We start from the raw sequence: 27,499 nt of genomic DNA, 5'->3' as shown, positions 1-27,499 counted from the left end.
GCAGATCTGCTCGCCAGTATTTGATCCTGTAGCTTACTGTGAATCAGGAACTGGTGCCCAATGAATCCACAAGGTTTGTTTCACTAGCAGTGTGCAAGGTGGCATTTCCTGGTACAAAATCTGTTAGTAAATGTTATTTATTATTTATTTATTCAGTTTTCTATACCATTCTATCCAACCTGATCAGCTTCTTTGACTGGGTAACGGGGAAGCTGGATATTGGGGAGTCCCTGGACATCGTGTACCTGGACTTTAGCAAAGCATTCGATAGCATACCACACCGCAGGTTACTGAGCAAGATGAGTTCTATAGGATTAGGTAACACATTGACGAAATGGGTTGGGAGCTGGCTTGGAGGTAGGCTCCAAAGGGTGGTGGTGAACGGCACCCCCTCCAAAATGACGGAGGTGATTAGTGGAGTACCACAGGGCTCAGTCTTGGGCCCAATCCTATTCAACATCTTTATAAGAGACTTGGCAGAAGGGCTTCGAGGTAAAATAACATTATTCGCCGATGACGCCAAACTGAGTAATGTAGTGGGCAAATGCACAACAGACGAAGATTCAGTGCCCGACAACATGATGCACGACCTACTCCTACTGGAGCGATGGTCTAGGACATGGCAACTCAACTTCAATGCCAAAAAATGCAAAGTTATGCACCTGGGCAGCCAGAATCCATGCAAGTCTTATACCCTTAATGGCGAGATCCTAGCAAAAACGGTAGCAGAACGAGACTTGGGGGTAATCGTCAGTGAGGACATGAAGTCTGCCAATCAAGTGGAGCAGGCTTCGTCCAAGGCAAGACAAATCATGGGCTGCATACGAAGGGGTTTCGTCAGTCGTAAGGCGGCAGTCATTATGCCATTGTATAGATCCATGGTGAGGCCCCACCTGGAATACTGTGTGCAATTCTGGAGGCCGCATTATCGCAAGGATGTGCTGAGACTGGAGTCGGTGCAAAGAATGGCCACCCGGATGGTCTCGGGACTCAAGGATCTACCATACAAAAAACGGCTTGACAAATTACAGCTATACTCGCTCGAGGAGCACAGAGAGAGGGGGGACATGATCGAGACGTTCAAGTATCTTACGGGCCGCATCGAGGCGGAGGAAGATATCTTCTTTTTCAAGGGTCCCATGACAACAAGAGGGCATCCGTGGAAAATCAGGGGCGGGAAACTACGAGGTGACACCAAGAAATTCTTTTTCACTGAAAGAGTGGTTGATCGCTGGAATAGTCTTCCACTACAGGTGATTGAGGCCAGCAGCGTGCCTGATTTTAAGGCCAAATGGGATCGGCACATGGGATCTCTTCACAGGGCAAAGGTAGGGGAGGGACATTAGGGTGGGCAGACTAGATGGGCCGTGGCCCTTATCTGCCGTCTATTTCTATGTTTCTATGGTGAGGCCCCACCTGGAATACTGTGTGCAATTCTGGAGGCCGCATTATCGCAAGGATGTGCTGAGACTGGAGTCGGTGCAAAGAATGGCCACCCGGATGGTCTCGGGACTCAAGGATCTACCATACGAAGAACGGCTTGACAAATTACAGCTATACTCGCTCGAGGAGCGCAGAGAGAGGGGGGACATGATCGAGACGTTCAAGTATCTTACGGGCCGCATCGAGGCGGAGGAAGATATCTTCTTTTTCAAGGGTCCCACGACAACAAGACGGCATCCGTTGAAAATCAAGGGCGGGAAACTACGAGGTGACACCAGGAAATTCTTTTTCACCGAAAGAGTGGTTGATCGCTGGAATAGTCTTCCACTACAGGTGATTGAGGCCAGCAGCGTGCCTGATTTTAAGGCCAAATGGGATCGGCACATGGGATCTATTCACAGGGCAAAGGTAGGGGAGGGACATTAAGGTGGGCAGACTAGATGGGCCGTGGGCCCTTATCTGCCGTCTATTTCTATGTTTCTATGTTTCTATTCTCACAGGAGAGCTCAGAATAGTTTATATGAATTTATTCAGGTACTCAAGCATTTTTCCCTGTCTGTCCCAGTCTATTTAATGTACCTGGGACAATTGGGGTTATTAAGTAACTTACCCAGGGTCACAAGGAGCAGTGTGGGTTTGAGCCCACAACTTCAGGGTGCTGAGGCTGTAGCTTTAACCACTGCGCCACTCTAGAAATCAAAATGTAGTGAATGTGAGCCAAGTGTAGGGCAATCAAGCTACTGTGACATCACTGATGAGGTTGTCTCTTAGGCATTGGTGGAATGAGGCATGATGATGTCACAATACCAGCTCTGGTTATCAGAGGCTGAAGCTTTTCACACTATTTATTTATTAAATTTTCTATACTATTCTCCCATGGGGAGCTCAGAATGGTTGACATTAATTTATTCAGGTACTCAAGCATTTTTCCCTGTTTGTCCCGGTGGCCTCACAATCTATCTAATTTACCTGGGGCAATGGGGGGGTTAAGTGATTTGCCCAGGGTCACAAGGAGCCGTGTGGGTTTGAACCCACAACCTCAGGGTGCTGAGGCCGTAGCTTTACCCACTGTGTCTTCCCCCCCCCCCACCCCCGGGAGCCTTAGGGAAATGCTCATAAAACCTTTCTCACATATTCTCAGGTTTGTCTCATGTTTCAAAATGTCTTCAGATCTGTACAGTATCCCTCATTCCCAGATTGCTACAAACTACTTAACGATTATTTCTGCGTTCACAGATGAAAGACTGGGGGTAGGACCGCAGAAAACGAAAGCAAATGAGAATGGGTGTGTAGTAGATCTGGAAATATTCTCAGAAGACTGTGTTTGTGAGGAGCTAGTTAAATTAAAAATGGACAAAGCGACGGGGCCTGATGGGATACATCCGAGCATACTCAAGGAACTTAAAGAGGTTCTGGCAGCTCCATTGTATCATCTTCTCAATGCTTCCTTAGAGTTTGCTGTGGTCCCAGAGGACTGGAGAAGGGGGGGGGGATGTGGTCCCTCTGCACAACAGCAGAAGTAAGGAGGAGGTTGGGAATTACAGGCCGGTTAGTCTGACCTTGGTAAACCAATGGAAACGCTTCTTAATTGGAAGAAAGTGAGATTTCTAGAATCAAATAGACTACTGGTCCCGAGGCAGCATAGTTTTATGAGAGGCAGGTCTTGTCGGACAAATCTGATCGATTTCTTTGACTGGGTGACCAAACAGTTGGATATGGGAGGGGCGCTAGATGTAGTGTATCTTGACTTTAGCAAAGCTTTCGACCTGGTGCCACATAGGTGATTGATAAATAAACTGAATGCATGAGGTTTGGACTCTAAAGTGACAAATTGGATTAAAAACTGGATTAAGTGGAAAGAGACAAAGGAGTTTTGCTAGAAGGAAAAAGGATGTTGTTAGTGGAGTGCCGCAGGAATCTGTCCTTGGGCCGGCTCTATTTAATATCTTTGTGAGTGATATTGCGGAAGGACTGTCTGGCAAAATTTGCCTTTATTTTTGCGGATGATACCAAGCTCTGTAATAGGGCAGACACCTCGGAGGGTGTGGATAACATGAGGTGGGATCTGGTGAAGCTTGAAGAATGGTCAAGAAATTGGCAACTAAGATTTAATGCTAAAAGAAATGCAGGGTCAAGCTGCAAAAATCCAGGAGAACGGTAAGGTATAGGCGGTGAAGTATTTCTGAGTATGGAAGAAGAGCGGGACTTGGGGGTGATTGTGTCTGATAATCTCAAAACAGGTAGAAAAGGTGACTCCTATGACTAGAGCAGACTCCTATGACTGGAGCTCGTGAGGTATGCGCGCGGCTCCCCTTTGCAGCATCAATGGCGAAAAGAAGTCTCTAGGAATTTCTCCAAAGCAGAAGCAGGGTTTTCTATAGAATGCGCTGAATTCTGGTGGATTTTTTTACGATTCGATTATAAAAAGACTCCTGCCCTTTGTGGGCCGAAACACGATCGTGTCGAGTCCATCTTAAGAAAAAGAGACTGAACACCAATTGGTCACCTTTGTTGTTGTGTTTGCTGTACTCTGGAAGAAAGACAGGAGAGAGGGATAGAGATGATAGAGACGTTTAAATATCTCCATGGTATTAGTGTACAGGAGGTGAGTTTTTTTTATAAGTGCAATTTGTTTATTGAAAGTGATAATACATTAAAATTGCGCTATCATATAACGTACAGAAATATATTGATTCCTAGTCAAAGGAACAGTAGAAGATTGAATCCCTTTTCGTTGATTCCCTTCGTCAAGGGTTGTCAAAGCAAGAAAGTATCATGATGATACTCTCTCATTTCAAGCATCTTTCTATGATAAAGATTTCCAACTGCTGTTATTTACATCTCATTCCTATGAACATTTCAGAAAACACTTGAAGACTTATATTTTTTCAAAATATTTGGTCAATTAGATCTTCATCGTTTCCTTCCTTTGTTATTATGTAACTTTTGTAAACCGCATTGAACTTCGAGGTTATGCGGTCTAGAAATCCGATGTTATGTTATAATATGCTATCAAATCAGGAATACCATATTGGGATCAAGTACAATGTTTAGTTATCAGATATACCAATATATATCATATTAGAGTGTTAAATGTGGTCCTCTTGCAAAAATCTGTCAATGGGATACCATAAGGAACGTTGCTTACTTAACAATAATGAATTACGTTTTTTCTGTTGCAAATTGATGAGTCTTTTTCAAATGAAGGAAAACTCTGGAAGGAGAGGGCATGGAATAAAGTTAAGAGATGATAGGCTCCGGAGTAATCTAAGAACATAAGAACATAAGAAGTTGCCTCCGCTGAGGCAGACCAGAGGTCCATCTCGCACAGCGGTCCGCTCCCGCGGCGGCCCTTCAGGCCCATTGCCTGAGCAGTGGTCCCTGACTATCCCTATGACCTACCTCTACTCCTATCTGTACCCCTCAATTCCTTTATCCTCTAGGAACCTATCCAAACCTTCTTTGAAGCCTTGTAACGTGCTCCGGCCTATCACAGCCTCCGGAAGCGCGTTCCATGTATCCACAACCCTCTGGTCAGAAAGGGTGGTAGATGCATGGAATAGTCTCCCGGTGGAGGTGATGGAGACAAAGAATGTGTCTGAATTCAAGATAGCGTACGACAGGCATGTGGGAAAAGAGGGAGATAGTGGATACTGTGCAGGGCCATTTGGCCTTTATCTGCTGCCGTCATGTTTCCACGTTTCAAAACCAATTGCCGGAAATGAACAGAAGCCTTCATAGCTTCATCCTAATCCGTGTCGGGAAGAAACCGACCCAGAGTTTTAGATCTCCATACAAAGGAAGGTTTAGTTAGTAGGTCACCTAACACTGGGTGCATTAAGATTTACTTGAAAAATTACCAAAAAAGTGTTCACAAACTGTTCAGATGTTTAAAGCCAGCTGGTTAGCTTTTCAAATCTTCCTTCTTTATTTAAAAAAAAAATCAATTAACATGCAGTTCTACACTTCTCCCTTTATATTCGCGGTTTCACCAATCGTGGTTTTGATTATTCATGGTTTTTAGCTTGCTGGCTCCTGCCCCCCAAATTACATCAGCTTGCATAGAGAAATCGTTGATTCTAAGCATTTACAGAGAAAAATGGCCGATTCCCAGCACTTTCTTCACTGAGTTTTGCCTCTCCTTCAGGAACAGGCCACGTCTCCCCACCATGTTATTTGCGGTTTCACCATATTCATGATGGTCTTTAATAGAAAACAGCAAATAGCATATGAAAAAGTTAGTTGCGGTTTTTCTGTATTTGCGGGTCTGTTAACCCCTATCACAGCGAATATGGAGGGAGAAGTGTACTGGTGCTTGTTTAGAAATGGGCAGCTTCCTGCCCCACTGCCTCCCTGCTTGTGTTAGAAAAGAGAGGAGGGAAGAGGCAACCGGCTAGGGGGTAGGGTGGGGTGCTATAATCTTGATCCAGCTATAAGATGCAGATTCAAGGATTCCCCCGAAGGCCCTAAGGACATGTCCCTTTTGAACGGTTGAGCAGGCAGCTCAACCAATACAATTCAGAGCAATGCCTCAGGGCCTTTGGTGGGAGTTAGTAAATCCCAACCCTACAGGTATGCTTTTTTGTTTGATGCTGTTTGATTGGTTAAGCAGGCCGTATCTTATTCTAAAATATATGCGAGATGAATGTTCATTTGTGAGGTACTGACTTGGATTTCCACATTTATCATTTTACAATTTATTCAATTTCGATACACCGCTGAGCTGATGCAGATTTAGGTGGTTTACATTAAAAATACATATAATTAAATAAAGGAAAAGAATGCCATAAACTTGATAGGTTAGATCTATATCATACAATCATAGAAAGAGAAATTAAAATATGCATATACTTTTGCATGTCTTTCAGGGTGCTAGTATATATTCTAAGTGGAACATCCTTTCTAGGGAGCATGTGATGAAGCTAAGTAATAGATTTAAAACAAACCAGAGAAAATATTTCTTCACACAACGTATAAATAAACTCGGGAATTCGTTGCCAGAGAACGTGGTGAAATCAGTTAGCTTAGCAGGGTTTAAAAAAGGATTGGATAATTTCCTAAAAGAGAAATCCATAGACCATTATTGAGATGGCTTAGGGAAATCCATTGCTTATTCCTAGGATAAGCAGCATAAAATTTGTTTTGCTACTTGAGATCTAGCTAGGTACTTGGGACCTGGGCTGGCCACTATTGGAAACAGGATACTAGGCTTGATGAATTTTCGGTCTGTCCCAATATGGCAATTCTTATGTTCTTAAAATAGCTATTTTTTCAGTGCCTCTCCCCGCCCCAGGAACGTTCTGACCAATGAGTGCCAGAAGGAGCTAAAACTCCTCCTCTCCCCGCCCCAGGAACGTTCTGACCAATGAGTGCCAGAAGGAGCTAAAACTCCTCTTCTCCCCGCCCCAGGAACATTCTGATCAATGAGTGCCAGAAGAAGCTAAAAATCCTCTTCTCCCCGCCCCAGGATCGTTCTGACCAATGAGTGCCAGAAGGAGCTAAAACTCCTCTTCTCCCCGCCCCAGGAACATTCTGACCAATGAGTGACAAAAGGAGCTAAAACTCTATTCTCCCCACCCCAAGAACATTCTGACCAATGAGTGCCAAAAGGAGCTAAAACTCCTCTTCTCACCGCCCCAGGAACATTCTGACCAATGAGTGCCAGAAGGAGCTAAAACTCCTCTTCTCCCCGCCCCAGGAACATTCTGACCAATGAGTGCCAGAAGAAGCTAAAACTCCTCTTCTCCCCGCCCCAGGAACGTTCTGACCAATGAGTGCCAGAAGGAGCTAAAACTCCTCTTCTCCCCGCCCCAGGATCGTTCTGACCAATGAGTGCCAAAAGGAGCTAAAACTCCTCTTCTCCCCGCCCCAGGAACATTCTGACCAATGAGTGCCAGAAGGAGCTAAAACTCCTCTTCTCCCCGCCCCAGGAACATTCTGACCAATGAGTGCCAGAAGAAGCTAAAACTCCTCTTCTCCCCGCCCCAGGATCGTTCTGACCAATGAGTGCCAGAAGAAGCTAAAACTCCTCTTCTCACCGCCCCAGGAACATTCTGACCAATGAGTGCCAGAAGGAGCTAAAACTCCTCTTCTCCCCGCCCCAGGAACATTCTGACCAATGAGTGCCAGAAGGAGCTAAAACTCCTCTTCTCCCCGCCCCAGGAACATTCTGACCAATGAGTGCCAGAAGAAGCTAAAACTCCTCTTCTCCCCGCCCCAGGATCGTTCTGACCAATGAGTGCCAGAAGAAGCTAAAACTCCTCTTCTCACCGCCCCAGGAACATTCTGACCAATGAGTGCCAGAAGGAGCTAAAACTCCTCTTCTCCCCGCCCCAGGAACATTCTGACCAATGAGTGCCAGAAGGAGCTAAAACTCCTCTTCTCCCCGCCCCAGGAACATTCTGACCAATGAGTGCCAGAAGGAGCTAAAACTCCTCTTCTCCCCACCACAAGAACATTCTGACCAATGAGTGCCAGAAGGAGCTAAAACTCCTCCACTTCTCACCTTTTCAATGCTAGTAGGCGGAACTTTCCACGCCCCCGCTATTTTCTGACCAATCAACATAAAAAGAGGTAGAGCCAAGAAGGAAAAGGCGACGCCTCCCTACCTCCCCCTTTGTGATGTCATCATCCTGTGCCCAACAGGAAACGTGTCTTCTTCCTTTAATTTGCGGATTTAAGCAGAAACTTCCGGCCCCAAATCTCGTTTCTGCCCCTTTGTCCCTTCTGCCAATACTGCAAAAGACAATCCCCCATCCCCCCCAAAAATCGGTTCCCCTTAACTGTATCCATGACATCCTGTTTGTCTGTTTAGATTGTAAGCTCTTTCGAGCAGGGACTGTTTTCTTACTCTTTGTACGTCTGGTTGCGCTATCGAAATAATTCCTTGTAAATGACAAAAGCGGAGCAGAAAATGCCTGCGGGAGCTTCTGCCCAGGTAGGTCTTGTTGCAAACATTAATGCAGCTTTCTGAGCTGGGATAGTGCAGAGTCAGGGGGGAAAAGGTAAACACCAGGATTTTCATTTAACAGTATTAAAATCCTGGTAAAGAAAAAAAACAGCCAATATAACGTGATATACAGTGTTCGACTGGAGCATGGAGCAGAAAAAACTACAGTCTATGATAAGACTGTGCGTAGGCACCAATTCTGAGGCCTTTTCCTGAATAGAGAGAAGTCATTATATGCAATATAACACTGTAGATGCACCTCCTATATTGAGTGGAACACTGTATATCACATTATATTGATTATTTAGGCCACTCATGGTGATAATACTTAAAGAAAAAACAACAACAGGATTTTCCAGGATGCCACAGATCCTAGACTACCTTGCTTTGATTGCCGCTGCTGCTGTCTGTTTGCAGGGAGTCTTTGTTCCTTATTGCCTCGCCCCCTGTTCCTCGGAAGAGAGCTTTTCAACCTTGACAGAAAAGCCTAACCCCCAGTGTGATTTAACTTCAGCCATCCTGTAAAAGAACTGCAACAGTCCTGCTTGCAGTCACACCGGGCTGCAGCACGGTTTTGCTCTTAAGGTGGGTTTTAAGGGTTAAATGTGTGCCCCCGCCTCCCCCTCCTTTTTTTTCTGGCTCTAGTAGTGACACCTGAACTCCTTTATATAGGATCAATGGTCAGTTGGAGTAAAGAGCAGCCTGACCTCCTAAATGTAGAGGGTTAGGGCAGGATTCACAAAATAATTACCATTTTAGAAGTGATTAAAATATACAAGATGATGCCCGGCACAATAGCATGCAAATTATATGCATGCTATTTGTGCGGAGCAGCCCTGGTAAAAAAAACAGGGCTATAGAGTCTGTACATAAAACCTTCGACACTGACTCCTTTATTTATATATCTGTATAGGTGTTGTATTACATGCAAGGTGTAGCTTCTTGGGATTTTGGTTTAATTTATGTTTATAATTTTTGGTCCGCTATTATGGATTTGGCATTTAATGTTCTGTGTGTGTGACCAAAGTATTCTGTTAGCATGATTTTTCTATGTAGCATTTTGTAATAATTTGGCTTGTTCAGTTGTCTCGATAGTGGAGGGGATTTTTGGGAGGGGAGACAGGGGTTTTGTTGATCCTTGTTCTGTATTTGTGATTTATAAAAAGACAGTTGTACAGAATATTGTTTCTTTTTATACTTTAATAAAATGATTTCAATATAAAATCATAACTATTCAAGGTTTGTGCAGATGGAATAAGACAGTTGGCGAAGGCAGAGTTGGCGGGGATGGGGGACAAACTTTGTCTACATGTCATTCTCTAGGTGCCACTTTCACTAATAATATATAATATATATTACATTTTGTAATCATCAAAGAACTTGATATCAAAATATATTCTAAAAGTAAAGGATATCCTGGAAAAAAAGGGTTAATCAAATTATCTGTGAAATAAGAAATTTAAGTATTATAATATTTCTTGTACAACCCCACTATTCCTGAACACTCGGGTAGCTTAATTTGCATCTTTGTTGCTTCTTCTCTTGGTTCATAGTCAAATGTGCGCAAGACAATTGAACGTCAAGACAATTGAGCGCAAGACAACAGCGTGAGACAATGAGCGCGAGACAACTGAGCTAAGATGTCTTGCGCTTATCTTGCGCGCAGTTGTGGTTGCACTTAATTGTCTTGCGCTCGGTTGTCTTGGCGCTTTTGTCTTGCGCGCATTTGACTTGCCACCTCTTCTCTCTTACCTTTAGACTGCCCTCTAACGTTGAGTTTTTTCCTACAAGCGAGACAGTAGGAGCTAGTCTTTCTGCTCGTGTTTATTATTTTTTCTCTAAGTTCAGTATTTTTTTTGCTGCTTCGCGTATTTTCATGTTGTAGAGCAAACTCGTGGCCCGGGGGCCACATGCGGCCCACCAGATATTATTTTGAGGCCCTCGGTATGTTTATCATAATCACAAAAGAAAAACAAAACAGTTTCTTGATCATATGTCTCTTTAGCTATAAATTACATTATTATTCTTAAGACTTAGCCAAAAGGAAAGATTCATAGAGTTTTACCTCATGCAAAATTGTCATTTCTTTAATAAGACATTAGCTATTTTTTTTTTGAGGCCCTCCAAGTACCTACAAATCTAAAATGTGGCCCTGCAAAGGGTTTGAGTTGGAGACCACTGTTGTAGAGGATCCTTGTGTGGGACAGCTCTGGCTGCAGGAGATAGCAGACTTTAAAGGCAAAGGCTGCTTCCAGGGGGTTGGCTGTTTTCCAATGCACCCACCTGGACAGCCTCACAGTTCGGGGCTCAGGGACTGTTCCCTTGGGAGTATTGCCTACCCCAGTGGATTTGAGTGCAGGCTGCGTGGCTCTGTGGCAGTCTATCCAGGATTAGGGCCAACTGCATTCCTCCATCCTTTGGCGTGCGTGGGTTCCAGGCGGGGTGGTGGTCTCCAGCCAATGCAGTGGGTCTGAGAGGCAGTTAGAAGAAACAGGCGGTCCAGGTTCCAGACTTCTTGAGGCAGAGGATCTCCCTGTAAGCTTTTGCAGCGTCCATTTTGCAGCTCCCAGCACACAGCATGGCTTAGTCTGACAGCCTGCAAGATTGATTCAGGGAAGTCTTTAGAATTGTTTTGGGGAGTCGGGGGGTAGTTCTTGGTCCCCCACCTGAAAAATGCTAAAGTCGCATGGTTTTTTAGTTTTTATTTCCTGTCCTGCTTCTTGAGCTCATAAATATCTGCTCTCCCTTCCTCCCATTATCCATAGCATCTCTTCCTTCTTGCCCCCCCCCCCCAGGTTGTCCAGCATGTCTGTCTTTCCTCCTTATTGGTTTATAAGTCCACTATCCAGCTTATTCCCTCTCTCTCTCTTAACCTTGCCCCCCCAATATGTAACCTCTGGCCATTACACATTCCTTCTTTCAGGGAATCTCCACACTGCTGCTTTCATTCTGTTTGGAGCCTCTTTGATGTGTACAGTTCTTTTTTTTTTATACTTTATCTTTATTGAGTTTAAATTATATGATAACAGAATCATAATGAATAAAACAGTATCCACCTTACAGTACATAACATAAAAGAATATAAGGAAAATTTTAACATTCTTTCTACTGTTAATTAGTTCACAATAATGAGGGAGAAGTATCACAAATCGGAGATTAATTAATTAATCCAACAAATTATAAGAAATTTAGGCTGACTGAAGTGGACCCAATTTACTAACTTGGAACATTTTCTTGGTTACAAATAGGGGGACTTGCAAAGATCACCTCCTTATCTAATATAAACCTCGATAACTGTGCAGATTCAAAAAAGATATATTTAGCTCCCCTATAATTAATTAAGCATTTACAGGGGTATCTCAAAATAAATGTAGCTCCAATTTTTAACACCTGTGGTTTCAAGAGCAAAAACTGTTTCCTTTTTTTTTGAGTTATCCTAGAAACATCTGGATACATTCTTATTTTTTGATTCAAAAACAAAACATCTTTATATTTAAAAAACAACTTAAAAAGCTATTCTCTATCTGAATCTAATGCTAATTGTACAAAAAGTGTGGCAACCATTAATTCCTCTGATTCTGACTTCTCTAATAGGTTTGTTAAGTCCAATACATCTATTACTGGTTCTTGCTTGTCCTCCAGAGTCTTCTTCTTTCCCAAGGGAATATAATATATTTTTGAAATTGGTGGAAAGGAACTCTGGGGGACTTTTAGAATCTCCGAAAGATACCGTTTAAACATATCAAGAGCTGTAGTGGATATTAACTTTGGAAAATTAATCAGTCTCAAATTTTGTCTCCGTACTACATTTTCAAGAACCTCCATCTTGAAATTGATATTATCATTATCCCTCATGAGGAGCTGATTTTGTGCTCCCAATATTTCCAACTTTTTTTCCTGCTCAAGTGATTTTTTCTCAATGTTCACCATAACTTCCAATTTTCTTTCATGTTCTAATGATTTTTCTTCCAATTTGCCCACTTTTTTTTGCAATTTTAAAGTCTCAGAAAGTATCCCTGCAGAATGAGTAGACAGAGTTTGCAATTGATTTCCCAGGGAAATCTGTAATGTTGAGATTGCCTCCCAAATTGAGTTTAAATCCACCACTGAAGGCTTTTCTAGAGGAGCTAGGAAACATTTAATATCCAAATCTTTAAGCTGCTCAGTACCTGTTTGAGAATTTAAAGGTAATGGTGATTCTTGCCGTTCCTCCATTTTCCCCAAGACCTCCTGCGTTGGAAATGCTGTAGACATTCTCCGGGCTGCCAGTTCTTCATTTTCCTCCTCCCCACAGCTCCCGGAAGTTACTGCCACGCTCTCTTCACTCTCCTCACCCTGCAAACACAGTTGAGGGAGTGGCTGCGCCGGCGTGTCTCGTTCCTCCGGAGAGAAGCTGACCGCCTCAAAAGAGGTGGAAGGGCTCTCCGAAACGCCCCCACCTTGCGCCGAGGACTCTCTCACCGGATCTCGTTGGGCCCGGCGTTCGACGAACGCGTCCATAGGGCCAGGTAACTGCTGTAACTCGGGTTCAGTAGGAAAAACCCGAATTTTGGACTTGCGCTTCACCATTACTAGGAAGATAGGCTCAGGAGCGTTCAGCCAAACGACTTCAGTCCGCCATGTTCATTTGACTCCTCTCTGATGTGTACAGTTCTTGTCTAATGAGCCACACCCATACAGGAAGAGAACAGTAGTAGGCAGGACAACCATAGAAGAACTAAAGCGCAGAGGGCTCACCATGTACTGAAACCAGCAATGGCCAGCAGCAAAAGAAGACAGGATTTCACAGACAACTGTAAAATCAATCTTTACTTTTGAAGATGGGAGTTGAATACAGAAGGATACAGCCTTTCCTGGGGTGAGAACTGCAAGATCCGGCTGATCCTGTGCTTTTGATGAACAAGGAGGGATGGAATGTGGTGATTCTAGCTTTACTGATGGTGAAGGATGCTGAATCCAGGCAGATATAGTCCTAGGACTGCAGGATCCTGGCATATCCTGTGCTTTTGATGGGGAAGGAGTGCTGGATATGGATGTTTTCCAACCTTACAGGTGATGAAGGGTACAGAAGCAAGGTGGATACAGCGCTTCCTGAGGTCAGCATTGCAGGATCCTGGCATATCTGGGTGGATCCTGGGAAATCTCCAGAATGTGTCTCTTCCCTTACACCCATTTTCTACATGCTCTCTCTCCTTTCACAGTCCCCCCTCTTCACTTCAGTTTGTTCACTATTTATTTCCACCTTTCTGGAACCTATTGTTTCTACTCTGAACCTCTTTCAGTCCCCCACACCCACCCTGTACAGCAGTTTCCAATATATCACCCCTACCATTCTCCTCTTTCAGCTGCAGCAACTGTTTTGACTGCCCCTCTAGCTGTCTTTCTGCAGGGAGTTCACCCCCCCCCATGCTGACATAATTGGTCCTTCTCTGCCAATCCTATCTATACAAGAAAAGAACTGCATCATAGGGGGTGGGACCTTGCAGAGAAGGATGAAAGAGCATGGGGATTCCCAGCTGAAGGACAGCAGTAGGCAGTCATAAAAGGAGAGGATTCTATTCTTATGGTGGTTTGCCCTATATCCTGGAGATCCTGAGGATTCTGGAAATCCTGGTTTTACCCAGATACAAGTCAGGACTAGAGAGTTACGCGGGGACAGAAATCCCACCCATCCCCGCTAGGATCCTCTCCATCCCCACCCGTCCCCGCCAGGATCCTCTCCATCCCCACCCATCCCCGCAAGGAATTACCTCCATCCCCGCCCGTCCCCATAAAAAGCAGGAATTTCTTCTGACAGGATCATCAATTCCAGTTTCTTTTGTGTTTGCGCTGCTGTTTTCCTTGTGGAATCTCTTTGGTGGAACCCTTTTTTTGTTTTCTGTTCAGGTAATTAACTTATAAACCCCCTCTTTTACTAAGGCTGACATGTCCATTATATTATATGGATGAACCCTGCTTCCAAAGCCTTCCATCCCCGTGGGAGTCCCTTTGGCTAGTGGGGGGTCCCCGTGGGTTAGGGGGGATTCCGCGGGACCCCCGCGATCCCCATTCCCGTGCAGACCTCTAGTCAGGACCCTGAGCAGACCTGGGACTTAGGGAGATTAGAGTCTCACAAAGGGAGATTTTGTGTGTATCTGGTTTCTATTGCTATAATCCCGCTCTGGGATTGTGAATTACATGCACACAGGAATGTTTCACTCTGCCCTGCTGAGAGGTCTCCCACAATTAAACCCTTCTCTGTGCTGTGTGTTATGTTATTATAAAATATGACACAAATTTTCCTCCACCCCGGTGAGCACCAAACCTGGGAGGCCTCTTTCTGGAAGTGCTGTAGAAGATACCGAGTGTGTTTCTGGTTTCTATTTCAGATGCAGGTAACGTTTGAGGACATCACTGTCTCTTTCACCGAGGAGGAGTGGGAGTATTTAAATGAAGAGCAGAAGAAGCTCTACAGGGAGGTGATGAAGGAGAATTATCAGACCCTGATCTCTCTGGGTAAGGGATAATTTTAAATGTTTATTAGCGGTAGTGGGCAATGTTATAAAGACAATTTTGATCATTTGTCTCATATGATTTAGAACAGGGCTGCCCAAGTCCGGTCCTCGAGATCTACTGGCAGGCCAGGTTTTCAGGATATCCACAATGAATATGCATGAGAGAGATTTGCCTTCACTGCCTTCTTGGTATGCAAATCTGTCTCATGCATATTCATTGTGGATATCCTGAAAACCTGGCCTGCCAGTAGATCTCGAGGACCGGACTTGGGCAGCCCTGATTTAGAAACATAAGAACATAAGCAGTGCCTCCGCTGGGTCAGACCTCAGGTCCATCCTGCCCAGCAGTCCGCTCCCGCGGCGGCCCGAACAGGTCACGGCCTGTCTGAGACACCAGAAGGGGCCCCCTTGCCACCTTGGTTTCCCATTAAGTTTTATCTTCCCATCGAAGTCCTAACCCTCCGGTCTTGCACATGCACAACCTGGTCGGATTTCTATACTTATTACTTGGTTTGCTTTCTATACCTGTGTTACATCCCAGCACCTCTCTCAGTATCCCACGATCCCCCTATCCCTCAGGAATCCGTCCAATCCTTGTTTGAATCCCTGTACCGTACTCTGCCTGATCACTTCCTCCGGTAGCGCATTCCAAGTGTCCACGACCCTTTGGGTGAAGAAAAACTTCCTTGCATTTGTTCTGAACCTATCTCCCTTCAGTTTCTCCGAATGCCCCCTCGTGCCTGTTGACCCCTTCAGCCTGAAGAATCTGTCCCTATCCACCCTCTCTATGCCCCTCATGATCTTGAAGGTCTCTATCATATCTCCCCTGAGCCTCCTTTTTTCCAGAGAGAAGAGCCCCAGCCTATCCAACCTCTCGGCATATGGGCAGTGTTCCAGCCCTCTTACCAGTTTCGTTGCTCTCCTTTGGACTCTCTCAAGCACCGCCATGTCCTTCTTGAGGTGCGGCGACCAATATTGAACGCAGTATTCCAGATGTGGACGCACCATAGCTCTATACAATGGCATGATGACTTCCCGCGTCCTGGTTGTTATGCCCCTCTTTATGATGCCCAGCATTCTGTTGGCTTTTTTCGAGGCTGCTGCGCACTGTGCAGATGGCTTCAGTGATGCATCTACCAGCACACCCAAGTCTCTCTCAAGAAAGATGATGGTAGATAAAGGCCAAATGGCCCTCTCTCTAAGAGATCCCCACGTTCCTATCCCAGGCTTTCTTGAATTCAGACATAGTCTCTGTCTCCACCACCTCTACTGGGAGACTGTTCCACGCATCTATCACATTTCTTAAAAAAGTATTTCCTTAGAATACTCCAGAGCCTATCGCCTCTTAACTTCATCCTATGTCCTCTCATTCCAGAGCTTCCTTTCAAATGAAAGAGACTCGACTTGTGCACATTTATGCCATGTAGGTATTTAAACGTCTCTGATCATTTCTTCCCTCACCGCCTTGGTGAGAAAGTGAGTGAGTACTGCAGTGATCACGATATCCTCTCAGGAGTGCACATGTGGGGGTCAGTATTAGGGACTGATGCAGAAAGCCAGTGGCTGGTAGCCGACTGTATGGCTTCTATCATGAGGTTAATGAGAATATATTATAGTATATGCAAATGCAGTAATGAATGAAATATGCAGAGTGATGCTGGTTTGTCCTGGACTTTCTGCCATTCAGTGGTTGTATGTGATTGCAGAGTTTAAGTTAGACATCTGGTGATCTGCCAACCACAGTTCCTGAGGCAGGAAGTTCAAAAAAATGGTGCTGTCTAGAATCAGGGTTTTCATCTGTTCCAGATAAGTCAATTTTTTTTAACTAACACTTTATTAATGTATTTCATAACCATAGTATACAAAAATCACACACCCAAGTGCACCGTGGTTTCTGCAGTGCACCCAGCAGCCACAGTGAAGTACAAACCTTCTCAACCCCTCTGGCAATTTCTAAAAACAATTATTTTGCTGTTTGTATAGTGTGGTTTGAATATAACAATGGATGAAGTGGGAAGCAAGTTATATTCTGTTTACATTGCTGGATTCATTAGAGGCAGGTCTTGTTAGACAAATTTGATCAATTTCTTTGACTGGGTGACCAGAAAATTGGATAGAGGGAGTGTGCTAGATGTGGTGTATTTAGATGTTAGCAAAGCCTTTGATAGTGTTCCACAGAGGCATCAAATAAACTGAGTGCCCTCAGGATGGATCTCAAAGTGATGGGCTGGGTCAAGAACTGTTTGAGTGGAAGGCAACAGAGGGTAGTGATCAATGGAGATCGCTCTTGAGGAAAGGGTTGTTACCAGTGGTGTGCCTCAAGGTTCTGTTCTTTTTAACATTTTTATAAACGATATTGCTGCAGGGCTCTCGTGTAAGATTTGCTTCTTTGCGGATGATACATAAATCTGCAAAAGAGTAGACACGCCGGATGGTAGTTAATAACATGAAGAAAGACCTGGCGAAGCTTGAAGAATGGTCTGAAATTTGGCAGCTAAAATTTAATGTTAAGAAATGCAAGGTCAATGCATTTGGGCTGCAAAAACCCAAAGGAACGGTACAGTTTAGGGGGTGAAGAACTTATGTGCATGACGGAAGAGCGGGACTTGGGTGTGATTGTATGTGATGTCTTAAGGTGGCCAAACAGGTTGAAAAGGTGACAGCAAAAGCTAGAAGGATGCAGTATGGCCAGTAGGAAAAAGGAGGTATTGATGCCCCTGTATAAGACTCTGGTGAGGCCTCATTTAGAATATCGTGATTGATGCTCCTTTTTCCTACTGGCCATACTGCATCCTTCTAGCTTTTGCTGTCACCTTTTCAACCTGTATAAGTCCTGTATAAGACTCTGGTGAGACCTCATTTAGAATATTGTGTACAATTCTGGAGGACCCACCTTCAAAAAGATACAAAAAGGATGGAATCGGTCCTGGGGAAGGCTACTAAAATGGTGCATGGTCTTCGTCATGAGGCTTATGAGGACAGACTTAAAGATCTCAATCTGTATACTTTGGAGGAAAGGCGGTTGAGGGGAGATATGATAGAGACGTTTAAATACCTACGTAATATAAATGGCGCATGAGTCGAGTCTCTTTCATTTGAAAGGAAACTCTGCAATGAGAGGGCATAGGATGAAGTTAAGAGGTGAGAGGCTCCGGCATAATCTAAGGAAATACTTTTTTAACAGAAATGCATGGAATAATCTCCCGGAAGAGGTGGTGGAGACAGAGATTGTGTCTGAATTCAAGAGGGCCTGCGAAAGGCACGTGGGATCTTTCGGAGAAAGAAAGTAATGGTTACTGCGGATGGGCAGACTGGATGGGCCATTTGGCCTTTATCTGCCATCGTGTTTCTATAGTGACTACTACACCTGCACAGAGGAGTCTCTTGTCTGTATTGTAGTGATATCTTTGGACCTGAGTGTGTCCTGGAGGGATAAGCACAGGAGTAGTGGGACCGTTGGGAAACAGCGATCATAATATGATCAAGTTCAAGGTGGAAATAGGAATACTGAAAGGAAAGAGAACCATAGCGACAACTTTTAACTTCAGAAAGGGAAACTACGAAGCAATGAGAGGAATGGTAAAGAAGAAACTTAGGAACACTTCCAAAAAATGGCATACGGTAGAACATGCCTGGTCCTTTTTCAAGGATACGGTGAGCGAGGCGCAAAATCTGTATATCCCCAGATTCAGAAAAGGGTGCAACAAGAGTCGAACAAAAGACCCGGCGTGGATAACTAAAATAGTGAAGGAAGCGATAGGCAATAAGAAAAACTCATTCAGAAAATGGAAGAAGGACAAATCTGAGGGAAACTGGAAAGATCACAGAAAGTATCAAAAAGAATGTCACCGTGTGGTTCGAAAAGCCAAAAAAGAGTATGAAGAGAGGCTAGCCAAGGAAGCACGAAATTTCAAGCTGTTCTTTAGATATATTAAAGGGAAACAGCCGGCTAGGGAGGAGGTGGGACCGCTGGACGACGGAGACCGGAAGGGAGCGGTGAAGGAAGAGAAAGAGGTCGCAGAAAGACTTAACATGTTCTTTTCGTTGGTATTTACAAGCGAAGACACAACCAACATACCGGAACCTGAACAAATCTTCAAGGGAAATCAAGCACAAAAGTTAATAACCATGGAAGTGAGCCTTGATGATGTGCGCAGGCAGATAGAAAAACTAAAAACTGACAAATCGCCGGGTCCGGATGGAATCCATCCAAGGGTTCTGAAGGAACTAAAGGAGGAAATAGCAGAACTACTGCAGCAAATTTGCAACCTATCTCTGAAAACAGGTGTGATTCCGGAGGATTGGAAGATAGCCAACGTTACGCCCATCTTTAAAAAGGGATCAAGAGGGGACCCGGGAAACTACAGACCGGTGAGTCTGACCTCGGTACCGGGGAAAATGGCGGAAGCACTGATAAAAGAAAACATCGATGAACATTTTGAAAGAAACGAACTTCTGAAAACCAGCCAACATGGTTTCTGCAGGGGAAGATCGTGCCTGACTAACTTACTGCACTTCTTCGAAGGAATTAACAAACAGATGGACAGAGGAGACCCCATAGACATCATATACCTAGATTTCCAGAAAGCCTTTGACAAGGTGCCTCATGAACGTCTACTCCGGAAACTGAAGAACCATGGGGTGGACGGAGATGTGCATAGATGGATCAGAAACTGGTTAGAAGGTAGGAAACAGAGGGTAGGGGTGAAGGGCCACTACTCAGACTGGAGAAAGGTCACGAGTGGTGTTCCGCAGGGCTCGGTGCTCGGGCCGCTGCTTTTTAACATATTCATAAATGATCTAGAAACAGGGACGAAGTGTGAGATAATAAAATTTGCAGACGACACCAAACTATTTAGTGGAGCTCGGACAAAGGAGGACTGTGAAGAATTGCAAAGGGACTTGGACAAACTAGGGGAATGGGCAGAGAGATGGCAGATGAAATTCAATGTTGAGAAGTGTAAAGTATTGCATGTGGGAAGCAAAAACCTGAGGTATACTTATGCGATGGGAGGGATGTTTTTGAATGAGTACCCAAGAAAGGGACTTGGGGGTGATGGTGGACATGACAATGAAGCCGACAGCACAGTGCGCAGCTGCCGCTAAGAGAGCGAATAGAATGCTAGGTATAATCAAGAAAGGTATTACAACCAGAACGAAAGAAGTTATCCTGCCGCTGTATCGGGCAATGGTGCGTCCACATCTTGAGTACTGCGTCCAGTATTGGTCACCGTACCTTAAAAAGGATATGGCATTGCTCGAGAGAGTTCAGAGGAGAGCGACACGACTGATTAAGGAGATGGAAAGCCTTTCATACGCTGAGAGATTGGAAAAACTGGGACTCTTTTCCCTAGAAAAGAGAAGATTAAGAGGGGATATGATAGAGACTTACAAGATCATGAAGGGCATAGAGAGAGTAGAGAGGGACAGATTCTTCAAACTTTCAGAAAATAAAAAAACAAGAGGGCATTCGGAAAAGTTGAGAGGGGGCAAATTCAAAACAAATGCTAGGAAGTTCTTCTTTACCCAACGTGTGGTGGACACCTGGAATACAATTCCAGAGGACGTTATAGGGCAGAGTACGGTACTGGGGTTTAAGAAAGGATTAGACAAATTCCTGCTGGAAAAGGGGATAGGGGGGTATAGATAGAAATTTACTGCACAGGTCCTGGACCTGTTGGGCCGCCGCGTGAGTGGACTGCTGGGCGCGATGGACCTCAGGTCTGACCCAGCGGAGGCATTTCTTATGTTCTTATGGAATTTCAGGGCCAGCTGTGAGGAAATTGTATGCACAGATCCAGAATAATGATATTTTCACGTATATGTTCCATATAGTATGTACCAAAACACAGCTCCGAAAAAGGGGCAGCACCTACTAAACTGATACATTTACAACATTTTAACACACAAATATATTCATACATCATTGTCATTTGTGGAAAGTAAATGAGCTAAACCAGAGGGAAGGAAAAGCCTCACATTTTCAATGGGAGTCAAACAGAGAAGTTCTCCACACTCCCCAGCTTAGTCACTGGCATAAAAACCTCCCCTCTGGTGCTCAGAAGCCTTTTAAATATTTTCAAAAACATTTTAAAGCAGTATAAATACTATTCAATTAGTCAAGCAACTTTCGCCGTGGAAATGTCAAAACACTCTTGACAGTCCAACATGTCTCAAACAATATATTGCACATGATATTTGCTGTGGTAACCAGGGCTGTGGAGTCGGAGTCGAGGAGTCGGAGACAATTTTGGGTACCCGGAGTTGGAATCGTGGGTACCAGAAACTGAGGGGTCGGAGTTGAAGGATTTATCTACCGACTTCACAGCCCTGATTTCAAAACATATAGATAAAACCAGGGCTGTGGAGTTGGAGTTGGAGTCGAGGATTCAGAGACAATTTTGGGTACCTGGAGTTGGAATCGTGGGTACCAGAAACTGAGGAGTTGGAGTCAAAGGATTTATCTACCGACTCCACAGCCCTGGGGGTAACTGTAGACTTTTCACGCAAAGCTTCCCGAAGCATCTTTGCTTTTATTTTTACATTTCTTTCGCAGTCCCTTTCTCCTAGGTCCCTGTGACGAGACGAGCGGTCATTTTCCCATCACATTGTCAGGATCTGCAGTGCTTCGGGCCAGGTTTTCTAACAACCCTCTCTGCATAATGCAACACTTTTATTGGTGTACAGGACTTGAGTCTGTTCCTTCACAGATCAGGGAGGAATATCACTCTTAGTTCAACTCCTTTGAACCATAAACATATGACACGGTCCTCACATAATAAGTTGGCTTACCTCAGCCATCCAACTACAACAACACTCAGAATATCAGCTCTTCTAAGCAAACCTTTTCAGTCTTCTTGGCTTCCCCCCCCCCCACCGGGGTTCTCCTTAACCCACAGCTTCTGAGCCTTCTCTGCTCAGGGAAGCTTCTTTGTGGAGGCTCTCACCTTCCCATGGGTACCCTCTCCCAGGGACCTCTCAAGGGGACATCCCAGAATGAATCCCAGATTGGGCATATAAAGCTCTTCCTGCCTGGGTTCCACCCTATGACTCAACAGGGTAGCCTATTCAGCGACACCTGCTGGATGAGGGTTAAACTCTATGGACTACAGAGCTCAGTGCATTCTGGACCCTGTAGTTTACCCACTAATTGGCTAGCGCCCTCTGCTGACCATTGAAATAACATCACCTGTGAGTGAGAATCCCTGACTCTCTCACAGTCCCGTAGTCTGATATTGAATAGGCTGGAAGAATCATCTCATTAAGGGGAGTGCGCCCTGTTCCTTTTCTTTGGGTTTCTTTCTGTACATTTCCCTTTTTATAATGGGGTCCCCTCCAGATATTTATTATTCTTTTGTATCTTTTTTTTTAGGCTGTGTGTTCTAGCTATTTAGATCAGTATTTTGGGGAGGGCTTGGGGATTTGGGTGATCAGGCGGCCTTTTTTGTAGATTTTATTGGGCTGGTATCATTATTGTGGTATTGGAATTTTTGTTTGCTGCTTTCTGCAATATGTGTTTTGATGGTTTGAGGATGGGTTTCTCTGTTTTTTTTTCTGTGCTGATACGTCTGGTTTTATTCTGTTGTTTGAATTATTTTCTTCAATCAAAACAGATTTCACGTAAACATGCACTGTGTGGAGATGAATGCTTTGCAAATATGAAGCTAACTCATTCTCTAGCCACACATGGAAAATTCTGGTGCGACATAACCTGTCCTTCCTCTTATTATACACGGGTTACATCTTAGACACCACTGCTGTTTTCTAACTAATGGGTAACACCTTTTGTTTATATCCAGCAGATCAGCAGATCTCACAAGAATGGAAGAATCGAGGCGAAGATCTGGCAAAAATGGAACAGATCCAAACACAGTCACAAAATGTCTGTGAGAATATTTCCCAGGGACCTGAGAAGATTAAAACAAAGAATTGTAAGCAGGAATCAAAGGATCAGAGAGACCCTGCAGGAGACTCAAGGGATGGAGTCACTAAGTGTGAGAGAAATGACGGGGAGCTCAATAACATATCTGAGGGCCAAAGACACCTCAGAGAGAAATCCTTCCAAATGAATGATAGTGATATAGTGACTTCTAAATTCCAGGAGAGGAAAGGAAAAAAACACCAGAAAGAAATCGCACGTATGGTATATAAGAGGAGCATCGACTTTGTTTGTCTTAAATGTAATAAGAGCTTCCTGTCATTTTCAGAACTCCAAATGCACAAAAGGAATCACAAAAATGAGAAACCACCTACAGCCAGTGGTTGTAATAAAAGCTTCTCTCGGCTTTCATCTCTAAAAAGACACAAAATGATCCACAAGGGGTTGAAACAATTTTCATGTACTGAGTGTAATAAAAGCTTCGTTTGGATTTCACATCTAAAAATTCACCAGAGGATCCACACGGGAGACAAACCATTTACATGTATGGAGTGTAATAAAAGCTTCTCTCAGCTTTCATCTCTAAAAAGACACAAAATGATCCACACAGAGTCCAAACGATTTACATGTACTGAGTGCAATAAAAGCTTCATTTGGCTTTCGCATCTCAAAAATCACTGGAGGATCCATACAGGAGATAAACTATATATATGTACTGAGTGTAATAAGAGCTTCATTTGGCTTTCACAACTAAAAATTCACCAGAGGATACACACAGGAGATAAACCATATTCATGCACTGAGTGTAATAAGAGCTTCACACGGCTTTCAAATCTAACATTTCACCATAGGATCCACAGGGGAGAAAAACCATTTACATGTACTGAGTGTAATAAAAGCTTCATTCAACTTTCAGATCTAAAAAGACACCAAATGATCCACACAGGGTACAAGCCATTTACATGTACTGAGTGTAAAAAAGGTTTCACGGATCTTTCAGATCTAAAAAGACACCAAATGATCCACACAGGGTACAAACCATTTACATGTACTGAGTGTAAGAAAAGCTTCGCTTGGCTTTCATATCTAAAAATTCACCAGAGGATCCACATGGGAGACAAACCATTTACATGTACCGATTGTAATAAAAGCTTCACTCTGCTTTCATATCTAAAAATTCATCAGAAGATTCACGCCGGAGAAAAACCATATTCATGTACTGAGTGTAATAAAAGCTTCATTTGGCTTTCACATCTAAAAAATCACCAGAGGATCCACACAGGAGACAAACCATTTACATGTACTGACTGTAAGAAAAGCTTTACTCGGCTTTCACATCTAAAAAGTCACCAGAGGATTCATATGAGAGATAAACCATATGCACGCATTGAGGGCTAGCATTGAGAGCTATAAAGTTCTATATATATATAGCACCCTTAAAAAGAGCTGGATTGAATGAACACATGATGCAAATTCCAGCAACTAAATTTAGGATCAGAGACTCTAATTCTGTAATTAGATTGGGATCATTCCTTTAAATTCCAAATATATCTATGTTTTCACGCTCCTTTTGGGCTCGCACTTAAATGTAGGTATGGATCCTGCATCTAAATATACATACATAACCCTTAATTGATTCTAATTAACACCAATAATTGCTTGTTGAGATGTCAGTTATTGGCGCTAATTAGCTTGTTATTCAGTTAAGTTTAGCACTTAATTTGGGTACATGACCACAATTCTGTGCACAATGTTCAGGGCTTTTTATAGAATTAGGGACTGAGTGTAATAAAAACTTCACTCAGCCTTCAACTCTAAAAATTTGGGCAAAAGATTCACTCAGGAGACTAACCATTTACATGTAAGAACATAAGCAGTGCCACTGCTGGGTCAGACCAGGGGTCCATCACGCCCAGCAGTCTGCTCACGCAGTGGCCCATCAGGTCCAGGACCTGTATACTAATCTTCTATCTATACCCTTCTATCCCCAATACCGTACTCTGTCGTATCACACCCTCTGGAAGCGCGTTCCAGGTGTCCACCACCCTTTGGGTGAAGAAGAACTTCCTAGCATTGGTTCTGAATCTGTCCCCTCTCAATTTTTCCAAGTGCCCTCTCGTTCTTTTAATTTTTGAGAGTTTGAAAAATCTGTCCTTCTCCACTTTCTCCATGCCCTTCATGATCTTGTAAGTCTCTATCATGTCCCCTCTAAGCCTCCGCTTCTCTAGGAAAAAGAGCCCCAGTTTCTCTAGTCTTTCAGCATATGAAAGGTTTTCCATACCTTTTATCAAATGTGTCGCTCTCTTCTGAACCCTCTCGAGTATCACCATATCCTTCTTAAGGTACGGCAACCAATATTGGATACAGTACTCCAGATGTGGGTACACCATCGCCCGATACAACGGCAGGATAACTTCTTTCGTTCTGGTTGTAATACCCTTCTTGATTATACCTAGCATTCTACTCGCTTTCTTAGTGGTCGCTGCACACTGCGCCGACGGTTTCATTGACTTGTCGACTATTACCCTCAAGTCCCTTTCTTCGGTACTCTCACTCAATAACAGCCCTCCCATCGTGTATCTGTATCTCGGGTTTCTGTTTCCTACGTGTAAGACTTTACATTTCTCTACATTGAACTTCATCTGCCATCTCATTGCCCACTCCCCTAGTTTGTTCAGGTCCCTTTGTAAACCTTTGCAGTCCTCTATAGTCCTAGCCCCATTAAATAGTTTGGTGTCGTCTGCGAATTTTATTACTTCGCACTTTGTCCCTGTTTCTAGATCATTTATGAACACATTGAATAGCAGTGGTCCAAGCACCGACACCTGCGGAACACCACTCATGACCCTCCTCCAGTCTGAGTAGTGGCCCTTCACTCCTACCCTCTGTTTCCTACCTGCCAACCAATTCCTGTTTCCTACCTGCCAACCATCTGTGTACGTCTCCTTCCACCCCATGGTTCTTCAGTTTCCGAAGTAGGCTTTCATGGGGTACCTTATCCAAGGCTTTTTGGAAGTCTAAGTATACGATGTCAATGGGGTCCCCTTTGTCCATCCATTTGTTAATTCCTTCAAAGAAGTGCAATAAGTTCGTTAGGCACGATCATCCCTTGCAGAAGCCATGTTGGCTTGTTTTCATAAGTTTATTTCCTTTCTAGATGCTCCTCGATGGTATCTTTTATCAGTGCTTCCGCCATTTTCCCGGGAACTGAGGTCAGACTTACCGGTCTGTAGTTCCCCGGGTCAACTCTTGATCCCTTTTTAAAGATGGGCGTAACTTTGGCTATCTTCCAATCCCCCGGGATCACGCCTGTTTTCAGGGATAGATTACAAACTTGTGCTATTTCCTCCTTAAGCTCTTTCAGCACCCTAGGGTAGATTCCGTCTGGGCCTGGTGATTTGTCAGTTTTTAATTTTTCTAACTGCCTGTGTACATCTTCAAGGTTTACTTCCATGGATGTTAATTTTTCTTCTTGTTCTCCTTTGAAGATTTGTTCAGGTTCCGGTATGTTGGATGTGTCCTCATTTGTAAATACTGACGAAAAGAACGTGTTTAGTCTTTCTGCCACTTCTTTCTCCTCCTTCACCACACCCTTCCTATCTCCGTCATCCAACGGTCCCACCTCATCCATAGCCGGCTGCTTCCCTTTAACGTACCTAAAGAACGGTTTGAAATTTCGTGCTTCCCTGGCTAGCCTCTCTTCATATTCTCTTTTTGATTTTCTAACCACAAAGTGACATTCTTTTTGATACTTCCTGTGTTCTTTCCAGTTTACCCTTTTTTCATTTCTTGAATCAATTCTTCTTATCACCTATCACTTACTTCACTTCTTTAGTTATCCACGCTGGGTCTTTTGTTCGGCTCTTTTTGCACCCTTTCTGAATCTGGGGATATACAGATTTTGCGCCTCGCTCACCGTATCCTTGAATAAAGACCAGGCTTGCTCTACAGTCTTCCATTTCTTTGAGCTGTACCGAAGTTTCTTCCTTACCATTACCCTCATCGCTTCGTAGTTTCCTTTCTTGAAGTTGAGAGTTGTCGCTGTGGTTATCTTTCCCTTCGATATTCCTACTTCAACTTTGAACTTGATTATATTGTGATCGCTGTTTCCCAATGGTCCCACTCCTTCCACTTCCTTTGCAGATCCTCTTAGCCCATTAAGGATTATATCCAGAGTGGTATTCCTTCTCGTCGGTTCTTTGACAAGCTGATCCATGAAGCAGTCCTGTATAGCCTCCAGGAATCTGGTCTCCCTAGCGCATTTTGAGTTTCCAAGACTCCAGTCCATCCCGGGATAGTTGAAGTCTCCCATAATAATCGTGTTATCGCTTTTGCATTCTCGTTTCATCTCGGCTTCCATTTCTTCATCAGCAGCTTCAGTTTGCCCAGGTGGACGATAGTACAGGCCCATCTTTATCTCGGGCCCTTTCCTTCCCGGTATTTTTAACCCATAGCGATTCCAATTTGTTGGTCGTCGCTGCTGTGTCCACTCTGATCGAGTGTATGCTATTCCTCCTCCTTTCTGACCTGACCTGTCTTCACGATAGAGTTTGTACCCCAGCAGTTCAGTGTCCCATTTGTTTTCTTCATTCCACCATGTTTCGGATACTCCAATGATGTCTGTTCTCAGTTTTGGCCATGACTTCTAATTCCCCCATTTTGTTCCTTAGGCTCCTTGCATTAGTATATATGCAATTTAAGTCCTGGTATTTTTTCGTCTTCATTTCCTTTCCC

The 27,499-nt window shown here is 43.9% G+C and overlaps 1 protein-coding gene across 2 annotated transcripts; it reads left to right on the top strand.

The window, feature by feature from the left end:
* Positions 1 to 8,151: 8,151 nt before the first annotated feature.
* On the top strand, positions 8,152 to 24,743 carry LOC117354574 (gastrula zinc finger protein XlCGF57.1-like). 2 transcript variants are annotated; one of them, XM_033932337.1, is made up of 3 exons: positions 8,152 to 8,380; positions 14,761 to 14,887; positions 22,689 to 24,743. In XM_033932337.1, the coding sequence occupies exons 1-3, from the start codon at positions 8,336 to 8,338 to the stop codon at positions 24,161 to 24,163; spliced, it is 1,647 nt and encodes a 548-aa protein (XP_033788228.1). In that variant the 5' UTR covers positions 8,152 to 8,335; the 3' UTR covers positions 24,164 to 24,743. The 2 variants fall into 2 exon arrangements, with proteins under 2 accessions (XP_033788228.1, XP_033788227.1); XM_033932336.1 differs by having other exon boundaries at positions 22,686 to 24,743.
* Positions 24,744 to 27,499: the final 2,756 nt, after the last annotated feature.

The sequence above is a fragment of the Geotrypetes seraphini genome, chromosome 2, assembly GCF_902459505.1.
Source record: "Geotrypetes seraphini chromosome 2, aGeoSer1.1, whole genome shotgun sequence".
NCBI lineage: Eukaryota > Metazoa > Chordata > Amphibia > Gymnophiona > Dermophiidae > Geotrypetes > Geotrypetes seraphini.
This window is presented reverse-complemented; position numbering and strand designations above follow the sequence as displayed.

What these genes read in the sequence shown, in the direction of transcription:
- LOC117354574 (XM_033932336.1), top strand. Translation starts at nt 8,336, where the DNA reads ATGACAAAAGCGGAGCAGAAAATGCCTGCGGGAGCTTCTGCCCAG. An exon ending in CTGCGGGAGCTTCTGCCCAG is followed by an intron (nt 8,381 to 14,760) that starts GTAGGTCTTGTT and finishes TTTCTATTTCAG; the next exon opens with ATGCAGGTAACGTTTGAGGA. An exon ending in TCAGACCCTGATCTCTCTGG is followed by an intron (nt 14,888 to 22,685) that starts GTAAGGGATAAT and finishes GTTTATATCCAG; the next exon opens with CAGATCAGCAGATCTCACAA.